The sequence below is a fragment of the Protomyctophum bolini genome (genome assembly GCF_963924005.1).
Source record: "Protomyctophum bolini genome assembly, chromosome: 2".
NCBI lineage: Eukaryota > Metazoa > Chordata > Actinopteri > Myctophiformes > Myctophidae > Protomyctophum > Protomyctophum bolini.
The window spans coordinates 20,456,155-20,469,337 of NC_137863.1; the positions used below are offsets into that span (position 1 = coordinate 20,456,155).

The following is a 13,183-nucleotide window of genomic DNA, read 5'->3' on the forward strand; positions in this document are numbered from 1 at the left end:
CAGCATGGCATCAACAGCATGGAGGGTGTTCTCTGTGGAGAGAGGGAGGACACACTCCCTCCAGGCTACAGGTTGGAAGATATGGTCAGTCACCACTAACTATATTTATTGTTTATTGTTTATTAGGAATCCCCGTTAGCTTTTGCCATGACAAAAGCTACTCCTCCTGGGATCCGACACAGACAAACATTTTAACAAAGACATGGATTACAATTATTCACAATCAATATAATCGGGGGAAAAAAATGAAAATAAAAATCAATGAAAGTAGTTAAATTACACATTATGTGCCTCTGGGGATTATTGCAGGCTTATTTGCATATGGTGTTCTTTTAACTTGATCGTTTATGCAATTCGGCAATGAGTTCCATCCTATTATAGCTCTATACTGTAGGTAATAGAAGATTTGTTCTTGGTTTAAGTGTTACCAGAACACCTGAACTGGATAACTGGCTTGTCTAGTCATATAATGACCAGGTAGGATACGTAAGAGATTAACATGACCATAATATGGTCATGTTAATCTCTTACGTATCCTACCTGGTCAAAGAAATACTGTGTTTTTTTTAATCAATTGAAAGTAAAAGGGTGAGAATACGTGAATGTAATCTATTCTCAACAGTAAGCCATGATAGATTAGAGGTGTAAATGATAATTATGATAACTGAATTCACTCTGTGTTGCTCTGCATTTTCTAGACACCAGCTCTCCCAGATGTCAAACCAAAGGATGAGCCTGTAAGTGACGTTACACACACCCGCACACACACACACACACACACACACACACACACACACACACACTGCACACCCCCGCACATACTGTACAGCAGACATACCATTTCTATGATCTTCTGGTTCCTCTGGTGTAGGGAATGTTGCATTGCATTGTGGGGTGTTGGCTCAGCAAATAATAAAAAGAGGACCCACCTTGAACCCATTTGCTTTTGTTCTGCCCAACCCATTCGCACTAGCAACCGTACACATTCACACCTGTGGTGGTGGGATAGGTACACCAATTGAGTAAAAGTTCCATAGAAATTTGCTTAGAGTAGCAAAAGTAGTCATTATGTAGAATGCCCATTTCTGAATCATATCACGTTACCGGACTATAATTATTCATAACCACTTTAATACGGTAAGTCCTATAACTTAGTTTATATCTACAAGCTCACAATGTGCAGCTTGTATAGATCTGCTATTTCAAAGATTCTACATTAATAATTTGATTAATTATTGATCGTCTAAATCTGCAAAGTAGCTTGTAACTAAACGCTGCTAAATAAAAAATGTTGTGGAGCTGATTTTTTAGAGAGCCGGCCTGGGAAGACTAAAGGTCCCAGGTTCTATTCCAGCCCTCAGCAATGTGTCCAAAGTGTCAACCTGAGCAAGGCACTTAATCCCTTAACTGCTCCCTGAGTGCTTCACACCCACGGCTGCTCACTGCTCCTAGGATGGGTAAAACATGCAAATTATTATTATATAGTACAATATTTGCCTCTGAGATGTAATCTCAGAGGCAAATATTGTTTGAAAAATCACAATACTCAAGTGAAGTAAAAGTAACCCCAGTCCCAGACATGCACAGTGCACAGAGTAAATGTACTTAGTTACTTTCAACCACTGCTGTCCCACCCACAAACGCAAGGCAAACACACACATTTCTACATGATCCTCCCATCACACTCTCACTGTTTACTTTACACTGCACACACACACACACACACACACACACACACCCATTCTGATCTGACTGAAGGCTACGCCTACTTTGTCTTATTATCTCTATTGGTGCTTGTTGCCTATTCAGACACATGGCTCTTATGTAATCCAGATGTTATCTTGTTCAAATATCGTCTGTCGGGTGGAAACCTCATATGTCCAAAACTTCAATGATTCTTCAGGATCCAAATTTAAAATGGCAAAAGTAGCAGAGCTTCCAGATCTGCTACTTTTGATGCCTTTGTGTGACACTGTAGTATGATCAAGTAGAACGTTAATATATATATATTTTTTTTAAACACAAAAAGTTAAAATATGGAGAAAATAAGTTTCTGCCCAATATCAATAATATATTATGTATACATATTACATATGTCATTTAGATGTATGCTGTCTTTTTTGTTAACTGTACCCTACAATAGATTACCTTTCACTCCGATCTCACTCCATAGATGCAGACTGTACTTTGTAAATGTAATCTGTAAGTGTGTCTTTGCGTCTTTGCTTTCGTACAGTACAGTATGTCACGGTTCTCAAATTGGGCATAATGTGGAAACATCAAAGCGAGTATGACACGTCAAATGTTTTCATTGAGTGGAATTTAGTTGTGATTTAGGTTCTGTGGAATGCAATGGGTGGGGCAGTGTTTTTCCCCTTCCTTCACTGTTGCTTCACACAGTGCTGTCTGCTTTGAATCATTTAGGAATTCATTACTCGGCCCATTGTGCCCTCTAGTGGCATTTCGTTACATGGCATTTCTAGAGCTGGTTTGCCCTCTCTGTGCTGTTGACAAGTCATTTGAGACATTCATTTCTAGAGCTGGTTTGCCCTCTCTGTGCTGTTGACAAGTCATTTGAGACATTCATTTCTAGAGCTGGTTTGCCCTCTCTCTGTGCTGTTGACAAGTCATTTGAGACATTCATTTCTAGAGCTGGTTTGCCCTCTCTGTGCTGTTGACAAGTCATTTGAGACATTCATTTCTAGAGCTGGTTTGCCCTCTCTGTGCTGTTGACAAGTCATTTGAGACATTCATTTTGTGAATTGGGATGCACTGTATTTTACATGGTTTATACTGTGGAAGTGATGAGCTCTGTGTGTAGTGATGCACTGTTTTGTTTGTCATTCTCAGAAGCCAATGAGCACAGATGAGGCCCTGGATTCTCTGTCGTTTGGTTTCATGAGCTCCACACCTCCCGCAGCACCCCAGCAAGACAAGGTTTGGTGGAGTCTCTGAACCTTTGATTAGACGTTAAAGTTAGAATGTTACACTTAGCTCATAAGTCATGACAGCACCACTGAGGTCTTTTACACTACGTTGACAAGAGGTTCATAATTCGAATTAAAAAATGTATTTCAATTTGGAATTTGGTATTCATAGTACAATAGCTCGCTTTGTAAAAATAAATTACATTTTCAAGTGAAAAAAGTGTCGACTGACAACCAACACTATATTTAACTGATAGTACATGTCTTTGGATCAAAGTATAAATTATACTTTATTATTATTATTATCATCTCCAATGACATTTTTAGTGATTTTACATTTTATGACAAAGACAAAACAATTAACTTGTATGTCATTTTTGTGTCATTTTTGTCTGGTATGTGTAGAAAATGGAGACGGCCTCATCTGCTGGCTTCTCGAACTTTGCACCACCTCCCCCTGCCTCTGTCAAGGTACAGTAAACATCTGGATCTAACTAATGAGTTCACAGCTGTGTGTAGCCTAGCGTGCCGTAGAATGCATGGAATGCACGGTAGAACGCATGGATATAGGTGAACTCAGCCCATTTGGCTAATATGTTGCCCTTAATAGTGTCAATAATCAAATCAATTTATTTATATAGAACAACTCTCGTTTTACCAAAGTGCTGTACAGAACACTACACGGCACATCCATAATGTTGTAATAATGACTACTCATATTAATCAAATTATTAAAATCACATGACTTGTGGTAGACTTTGGGCAATCTTTAGTGTCTGATTTAATCCTGCTACTACTGATAAAACACTCAGCACAGCACAGTGGCCTTGCGGTTGGAGTGTCCGCCCAGAGATTGGGAGATTGGGGACGGGGTCATACCAAACAAAGACTATAAAAATGGGACCCAGTGCCTCCCTGCTTAGTATTCAGCACCAAGGCTTGGATTGGGGGTGAGTCCCTGGCTGCAACATACTGTACTAGCGCCATGTCCAGGGGGTGTAATTGTACATCATGGTTGTGGCATGTACTTACTTGCTACACTATGAGGAGAACACAAGGGGGGGGTATTGTAAACTGTAATCTGCGCATCTCTTTTGTACATGCAGTTTCTTGTTGATGACATGTATTTTTGTGTACATTTTGTTATGCTACCACAATGGAAACAAGTCCCCAGGACTTTTTTGTGTTATTTTTTTAACATTAATGACTTGCTGTACCACATACTGCTTAATTATTTTTTAAAGTATTCAATCAATCAATAAAAATATGCTGAGCTGCGCTTGGTCAGCTTTTATGCGGACAGAGATACTTAGGGATCAAGACAGACAAATAGACATAAAGAAAACAAATTGGTTCCCAAACTGTGGGTCGGGTCCCCAAATATGTATATATTATTTGGGGGGGGGGTCCCCAATTATGATTATTTTGGGGGTAGGCCTACTTGAGGCCTGAAACGTTTTGGAACACATGCTCTAGAGACAGCTAGGGCCCATTTTTTGCACCACGTGTAGAAAAGTCATGTGTCAACTCTTTTCTCTCCTGCATGTGCTCCAGAAACCTGAAAGCCCTGCGGAGGTGAGTCCTGGAAAGCCTCCTGCCGACAAGAAAGCCAAGGTGGAGAAAGCTGCTGCTGACGACTTCTGTCTCATGTCTGGACTGGAAGCCCCCGTGGACACCAAGCCCACGACAGACGAGGTGAGACAGGAGATACACTCAGGCCCCTTTTCCACCGGGGGGGGAACAAGTCTTTCCACTGAAAAATGAATTGGTGCGGAACCCTAAAAGTTGGTTCAGAGAATCAGAACTGGAACCAAAAAATGGCAGCCGGTTCTGTGAAAGCACCAACTGGTTCCATGAATCTAGAATGGGACCAAATGTAGAACCAAAGTTCTTTTGGTGGAAAAGGGGCCACACACAGGCAGACACAGCACCAGAAGGAGCTCTTCACCGATCAACCCAGATTCAAACACAAACATGGGGTTAAATGCGTTCTGCTGCTATGCCACCACAATGTGGACAGACATAAAAAAAGTGTCACTCCTTAACCACCACTATAAAAGAGCACCTGTCCTTGGTCCTAACAAAGTCTGAGCTTAACACCAGAAATGAACCCCCACCCCTTCCAACTGTTTACTGTACATATGTTTTATTTATACTAGTGTTAATGTCTTGTATATTATTGTATGTCTTTAAACGTCACTATGAATTGAATACACAGGACCGCAATGGAAACAAGCCCTTAGGGCTTTTTGTGTTATCCTTATTGCACCGTTGTATAATCGTATCACTGTACTATTTGCAAACCGTTAATAAAGTATCAATAGAATAGTTCATACAGCACATATTCACAATATGTATACAGTTTTACTCCTATACTTTGACACTAGTATACACTAGTAGACAACTTAACAAAAACAAAGGCTCTCCACGTAGATGATTTATTACTGTCTATTGTCTCCTTCAGGGTGCTTCCATGTCTCTGGATGCCCTCAGCGCTCTTGGGGACTCACTGGGAGCCCCAGAACCAGTACTCGAACCCCCCAAACTCAGACCCGAGGACATCATCTCGGTACGGAACACCCTTTATTGACCCTTCATTAGCTTGGCTCACAATATTTAACCTCACGTACTGTGGCATGTTTTTTCTGGGCTGAGTCTTAACACCCTGGCCTCTAAAATTAGGGTTGGACCTGTAATTTTGGGTGATCATGAATCTGTTGAAGGATTCTATATAACTGTGCATTTTTTGCATAGTGTTAAACGTTCTCTTCATCTCTTTCTCACCTTGACCTTTTCCCGGTTTTAGGAAGGCAAAGTCAAGTCGGAGAAGGGTGTTCGCGTTGGAGAGAGAGACGACACTCTCCCTCCAGAATACAGGTTTACAGAAGACGATGTCAAAGATCTGCCCGCTCCCAAACCTGAGGTGAGACACCTCGATATACAACTGTCAGTCACATTATAATGTCTCACCTGACACATGCTGCAACATGTCTACAGTATAATGTCTCACCTGACACATGCTGCAACATGTCTACAGTATAATGTCTCACCTGACACATGCTGCAACAGGTCTACAGTATAATGTCTCACCTGACACATGCTGCAACATGTCTACAGTATAATGTCTCACCTGACACATGCTGCAACATGTCTACAGTATAATGTCTCACCTGACACATGCTGCAACAGGTCTACAGTATAATGTCTCACCTGACACTGCTGCAACATGTCTACATTATAATGTCTCACCTGACACATGCTGCAACATGTCTACAGTATAATGTCTCACCTGACACATGCTGCAACATGTCTACAGTATAATGTCTCACCTGACACATGCTGCAACATGTCTACATTATAATGTCTCACCTGACACTGCTGCAACATGTCTACATTATAATGTCTCACCTGACACTGCTGCAACAGGTCTACAGTATAATGTCTCACCTGACACATGCTGCAACATGTCTACAGTATAATGTCTCACCTGACACATGCTGCAACATGTCTACAGTATAAGACACATGCTGCAACAGGTCTACAGTATAATGTCTCACCTGACACATGCTGCAACATGTCTACAGTATAATGTCTCACCTGACACATGCTGCAACATGTCTACAGTATAATGTCTCACCTGACACTGCTGCAACATGTCTACAGTATAATGTCTCACCTGACACATGCTGCAACATGTCTACAGTATAAGACACATGCTGCAACATGTCTACAGTATAATGTCTCACCTGACACATGCTGCAACATGTCTACAGTATAATGTCTCACCTGACACATGCTGCAACAGGTCTACAGTATAAGACACATGCTGCAACAGGTCTACAGTATAAGCAGAGATTGAGAGCACTTGACTTCTAATGATGCTCTACAACTGTTGGTTCTCATCAAGCTGTCTTGAGCCAAGAGTTGCTTAGCAACATAATAATGTGTGATGATGAATCTCACATATGACTGAAATGTCTTTTTTTTTTACTTCATTTGAAGCATTGTTGTACTGGGAGTGATGCTGTACCAACCCACATCAACTTTTGTTTTACTTTTAGGCAACAGCCACAAAAACTTTTAACTTTGATGGTCTTACCCATCATAACGTGCTCCATCTCATAATAAACTATTGAACTTTGATGGTCTTACCCATCATAACGTGCTCCATCTCATAATAAAATATTGAACTTTGATGGTCTTACCCATCATAACGTGCTCCATCTCATAATAAACTATAGAACTTTGATGGTCTTACCCATCATAACGTGCTCCATCTCATAATAAACTATAGAACTTTGATGGTCTTACCCATCATAACGTGCTCCATCTCATAATAAACTATTGAACTTTGATGGTCTTACCCATCATAACGTGCTCCATCTCATAATAAACTATAGAACTTTGATGGTCTTACCCATCATAACGTGCTCCATCTCATAATAAACTATAGAACTTTGATGGTCTTACCCATCATAACGTGCTCCATCTCATAATAAACTATTGAACTTTGATGGTCTTACCCATCATAACGTGCTCCATCTCATAATAAACTATTGAACTTTGATGGTCTTACCCATCATAACGTGCTCCATCTCATAATAAACTATTGAACTTTGATGGTCTTACCCATCATAACGTGCTCCATCTCATAATAAACTATTGAACTTTGATGGTCTTACCCATCATAACGTGCTCCATCTCATAATAAACGATTGAACTTTGATGGTCTTACCCATCATAACGTGCTCCATCTCATAATAAACTATAGAACTTTGATGGTCTTACCCATCATAACGTGCTCCATCTCATAATAAACTATTGAACTTTGATGGTCTTACCCATCTTAACGTGCTCCATCTCATAATAAACTATAGAACTTTGATGGTCTTACCCATCATAACGTGCTCCATCTCATAATAAACTATAGAACTTTGATGGTCTTACCCATCATAACGTGCTCCATCTCATAATAAACTATTGAACTTTGATGGTCTTACCCATCATAACGTGCTCCATCTCATAATAAACTATTGAACTTTGATGGTCTTACCCATCATAACGTGCTCCATCTCATAATAAACGATTGAACTTTGATGGTCTTACCCATCATAACGTGCTCCATCTCATAATAAACTATAGAACTTTGATGGTCTTACCCATCATAACGTGCTCCATCTCATAATAAACTATTGAACTTTGATGGTCTTACCCATCATAACGTGCTCCATCTCATAATAAACTATAGAACTTTGATGGTCTTACCCATCATAACGTGCTCCATCTCATAATAAACTATAGAACTTTGATGGTCTTACCCATCATAACGTGCTCCATCTCATAATAAACTATTGAACTTTGATGGTCTTACCCATCATAACGTGCTCCATCTCATAATAAACTATAGAACTTTGATGGTCTTACCCATCATAACGTGCTCCATCTCATAATAAACTATTGCTGACATGATGTCATATAAAGGATACTTCATGCGATAAATGAAATACTAACAGAAGCACTTCTCTGTCACATTTCTCTCTACGCAGCCCTCCATGGGAGCTGGCGAGGCCTTGGACTTCCTGTCTGGAGACTTCCTGTCCCCCTCAGTGTGTGCCCCTGCTGTCCCCCCATCAGCCCCTCCCCCCACACAGGTGATTATTATTAGCCATCACTTGAATCTGTCACTTATTATGAATGTGTCGGGATGGAATACGTTTAATGATATGATGATGTATGTAAGTAAATACACTTACAGTATGTATTAGGATTATACTTTTCTGCATTGTAACTGGGTTTTTTTGTCACCCATGTGGCTCTATTTATTGATTGATGGATTGATTGATTGATTGATTGATTGGTTGATTGATTGATTGAATACTATATTGGGTACAGTAAAACAGGGTACAGTAAAACATTTAGGCTAAAAGGATAACAGAAAAGTCCATTGTGGTCTAATATATTATTCAGTTGATCAACAGAGCATAGAATACAGTGTATACTGGCAGTGTATGACCTCATTTCAATGGGAAATTATATCTGATCTCCACGGATGCTTTTTCAAGACATTTTTGAATTAAACCAGTGATTCACATCCTTGGATGTGCATGATGTCATCAGGGCATGTGTTCTATTGCTGAGAGCAGTTTGTGTTTCCTAGGCCAAGGTAGAGGATCTGTAGGATGATGTCGGGGCATGTGTTCTATTGCTGAGAGCACTTGGTGTTTCCTAGGCCAAGATAGAGGATCTGTAGGATGATGTCAGGGCATGTGTTCTATTGCTGAGAGCAGTTTGTGTTTCCTAGGCCAAGGTAGAGGATCTGTAGGATGATGTCAGGGCATGTGTTCTATTGCTGAGAGCAGTTTGTGTTTCCTAGGCCAAGGTAGAGGATCTGTAGGATGATGTCAGGGCATGTGTTCTATTGCTGAGAGCAGTTTGTGTTTCCTAGGCCAAGGTAGACGATCTGTCGGCTCTGGATCTACTCGCTGGAGATTTCGTGGCTCCATCCAAGTCCTCTGCTGTCCAGGCTCCCATACCAGAGGTAACGATAGACTGAAGTCCTGTTTGAATGTTTGTGTAGGGCTTCTGCTGACCATTTGGTTACCCTACGCATGATACAGTATGTCCCCCCGACGAGAGTGCCGTGTTTCCTCATGCAGACCGTTCGATTTGTTCTAATAATGTTGGTGCTAAATAACACTTTTAAACTCACTGCCAGACCTGGCTGGGGAGGAGGGGCCGCTCCAGCTCTGAGCAGATCCACATGGGCACGCATGCAACTTGAGGACGCACGCACGGGGGCTCGTTATTAAGCGCCGGAGCCACAGAGAAAATTATTATGAGGATCTCCCACTTACTGTAGAGGACGTGACAAATAAATGCAACATAGACGGGTCATTTTTACTCTCTCAGCGTTAAGAAGATGACTGTGGTTGTAACTGTGCAGTGTTCTGTTCCGTACAGACTGGTCTCAGAATGTGCTTTTTGAGTGTCTGCTCTTTTCTCAAAAGACAAAAACAGTTTGTCCGCTACCGCCAACTGCCCCCGCCAAACCCATCTTTTCTGCACTTAATTAACCCATTTTGGACTGAGGTCGATTCAAAAAAGGCTTCTAAATCCTAAGAGTTTTCTGAAAAACCTATGTTTCTAAACTTTCTATATCGGTGGTGCTCAACTTTTTTTTCTTCCAGATCTACAAGCTCGTAGCGCGGCACTTGGTGCCAAGCTATGATCTTGTAGATCTGCTATTTTTCAATAGCTAAAGTATTATGCTTAAAACACCAAAAGGGGTTCCCGTCGAGAAAGGGGTTAAGGTTGAGATTTTTTTTAAGGATTTAAAATGTTATTACAAATTGTTCCTTCTCACCACAGGATGCTTCTATGTCTCTGGATGCCCTCATGTCTCTGGATGCCCTCAGCGCGCTTGGTGACACACTGGCAGCTCCAGAACCAGCACCAGAACCGCCTAAACTCAGACCTGAGGACATAGTCTCGGTATGCAACACAAACACTGTCATACTGTACTCCTGAGTGCCATTTTTACGCTCTCAGTATTAAACCAACACTCTTTACTAACACTTTACTGTGTACCTGGTAGGGCTTTAAGCAACTAGTCTAGCAAACTAGTTTATTTTCCCATAATAGGTAGGCCTAGGCAACTAGTCAACTAGTAAAAATCACCAAGTGCATTTTGTGCCCTAGTACCTGGCACAAAATGCACAATACGTCCATTTGGCTTTTTGTTTAAATAATTGTTGCGGTATGTGTGTGTGACTGCGAACAGGAGGGGAAAGTGGATTCAGAGAAGGGTGTTCTAGTTGGAGAGAGAGAAGACACCCTCCCTCCAGAATACAGGTTTACAGGAGACAAGCTTAAAGACCTGCCCGCTCCACAGCCTGAGGTGAGACTGGAAACCTGCCTGTCACAATTATTATTATTACACAATCGCCTTTTATACTTATGCATAATTGTCAGTTGAAAGGTAACGGTCCCGAACCTGACATGTCATCTCTGTCGGGTGGAAACCTGTACAAAACGGTTACTGTTCACGGTTCAAATTCGAAAACGGCAAAAGCAGCATATCGACAAGCTCAAAATGTGCTGGCAGATTCTGCTACTTTTGATACAAAAAGTGGGTATGGACTTTGGAGATAAGAGGTTTCTGCCCGACATGTACAGTATGGACTATGGAGATAAGAGGTTTCTGCCCGACAGGTATGGACTATGGAGATAAGAGGTTTCTGCCCCACAGCGAAGATATCATGAAACCTGATGTGTATTATAATACAGGGTTCCCACGGTCATGCAATTCCTGGAAATATTTTGAAATTCGAAAAACTTTTTTCAGTCAAAGGTTTTGAATCTATCAAGGGTCCTGGAAAAAATATTTGGATATGCATATATAATTATATATGTGTTTTTGGCTATTGATTTAATAAAATGTATAATATTACACATTCTATGCTTTAATTTTTCTGCACTGCCTGTCTTTGGGCATTGTACGCACTGAATGATTGTTATACAGGCCTGGAAATTTGGTTACAGTAAATATAGAAACGTTTTGTAAATTCATGGGTAATTTTCTTTTGGGTAACCCTGATAATGTGTGCCTGTCTGTCCCCATGCAGCCCTCTATGGACACTAGTGATGTCCCCATGTCTGTCCCCATGCAGCCCTCTATGGACACTAGTGATGTCCCCATGTCTGTCCCCATGCAGCCCTCTTTGGACACTAGTGATGTCCCCATGTCTGTCCCCATGCAGCCCTCTATGGACACTAGTGATGTCCCCATGTCTGTCCCCATGCAGCCCTCTATGGACACTAGTGATGCTCTGTCCCCCCTGTCTGTCCCCATGCAGCCCTCTATGGACACTAGTGATGTCCCCATGTCTGTCCCCATGCAGCCCTCTATGGACACTAGTGATGCTCTGTCCCCCCTGTCTGTCCCCATGCAGCCCTCTATGGACACTAGTGATGCTCTGTCCCCCCTGTCTGTCCCCATGCAGCCCTCTATGGACACTAGTGATGCTCTGTCCCCCCTGTCTGTCCCCATGCAGCCCTCTATGGACACTAGTGATGTCCCCCTGTCTGTCCCCATGCAGCCCTCTATGGACATTAGTGATGCTCTGTCCCCCCTGTCTGTCCCCATGCAGCCCTCTATGGACACTAGTGATGTCCCCATGTCTGTCCCCATGCAGCCCTCTATGGACACTAGTGATGCTCTGTCCGCCCTGTCTGTCCCCATGCAGCCCTCTATGGACACTAGTGATGCTCTGGACCTCCTGTCTGGAGACTTCATGATGTCCTCCTCTGCTCCAGCTGTCCAGGCTGTCACCCCCTCAGCGCCTCCAGCACAGGTACATACCTAATGTACACCAGGCTGTGTTGATCTACAAGCTCACAACGCGTCGCAGTGCGGCGCGTTGTGAGCTTGTAGATCGGCTATTTTCAGCAAATGTAAATCTGCCATTGTGACGGCACCAAGGCCTGCCGAAATACATTTTAGTCGACTAAATCAACTGTAGATTTAGTCGACTAAAATCGTATGATATATAGACGACTAAAACTAGACTCACACTGAAACATTCCGGGTGACTAAAATGTGACTAAAACTAAATGAAAACTATTCAAGAGACTATGACTATAAAACTAAAATCAAAAATGTGTGTTACCAAAGTCAACACTGCTCTACCGTGATTCTCACTCATTGCTGTTGCTCTGTCACTGTTCTCTCCAGCTCTGTGCTGACTCAGCGTTGGACGCCTTGGCGGGAGACTTTTTGGCCCCCGCTGTTGCTCCTGCACTCAGCTCTGCTGTCAGTCACCCCACAGAAACATCCCGCCAGGTTTGAGTGATTGGATACTTTTAAGTAACTGATATCAACAAAACGCCTTGAGGGTTTTGTTCAAACGCACACTGTCATTCATTCATTACAGTAAAGGTCCCTGCACACTGCTGCGCTTTTCAGGTTTTTTTGCAGCGTTTTTCCACCGGTTTTCAGAAAAACGCGTCCAATCTGCAAGAACCTTTACCATACACCAGGACTAATGTTTGTGTGTGTCGTGTGTTGTGTGTTGTGCATGTGTGCGTGTGGATGCTTGCGCTCTCAGCTGTCATCGGGAACAACAAACGCCCTAGACGCCCTGTCAGACACCCTGATGGACATCACACCCACCCCAGAGCCCGTCGCCCCCGTGCCCGCCAAAGACATAGTCAAGGTAACCGACCACTTCGGAAAAGGAGAATGTCTATAAAGATAA

At 42.2% G+C, this 13,183-nt stretch overlaps 1 protein-coding gene across 14 annotated transcripts in view; it reads left to right on the top strand.

Annotated features, from left to right (window-relative positions):
* The window catches only part of cast (calpastatin), a 56,652-nt gene that overhangs the window by 36,081 nt on the left and 7,388 nt on the right, over positions 1-13,183 (top strand). For 13 of the 14 annotated variants that reach the window (XM_080786451.1, XM_080786444.1, XM_080786455.1 and 10 more), the window contains 14 exons: positions 4-84; positions 699-737; positions 2,851-2,937; positions 3,333-3,398; positions 4,482-4,622; positions 5,392-5,496; positions 5,734-5,850; positions 8,474-8,578; positions 9,373-9,465; positions 10,296-10,418; positions 10,708-10,824; positions 12,173-12,280; positions 12,661-12,768; positions 13,034-13,141. In XM_080786451.1, coding sequence (XP_080642577.1) covers positions 4-84; positions 699-737; positions 2,851-2,937; positions 3,333-3,398; positions 4,482-4,622; positions 5,392-5,496; positions 5,734-5,850; positions 8,474-8,578; positions 9,373-9,465; positions 10,296-10,418; positions 10,708-10,824; positions 12,173-12,280; positions 12,661-12,768; positions 13,034-13,141 — 1,398 coding nt within the window. The remainder of the gene's footprint in view (positions 1-3; positions 85-698; positions 738-2,850; positions 2,938-3,332; positions 3,399-4,481; positions 4,623-5,391; positions 5,497-5,733; positions 5,851-8,473; positions 8,579-9,372; positions 9,466-10,295; positions 10,419-10,707; positions 10,825-12,172; positions 12,281-12,660; positions 12,769-13,033; positions 13,142-13,183) is intronic. The other variant, XM_080786454.1, reaches the window with a different exon arrangement.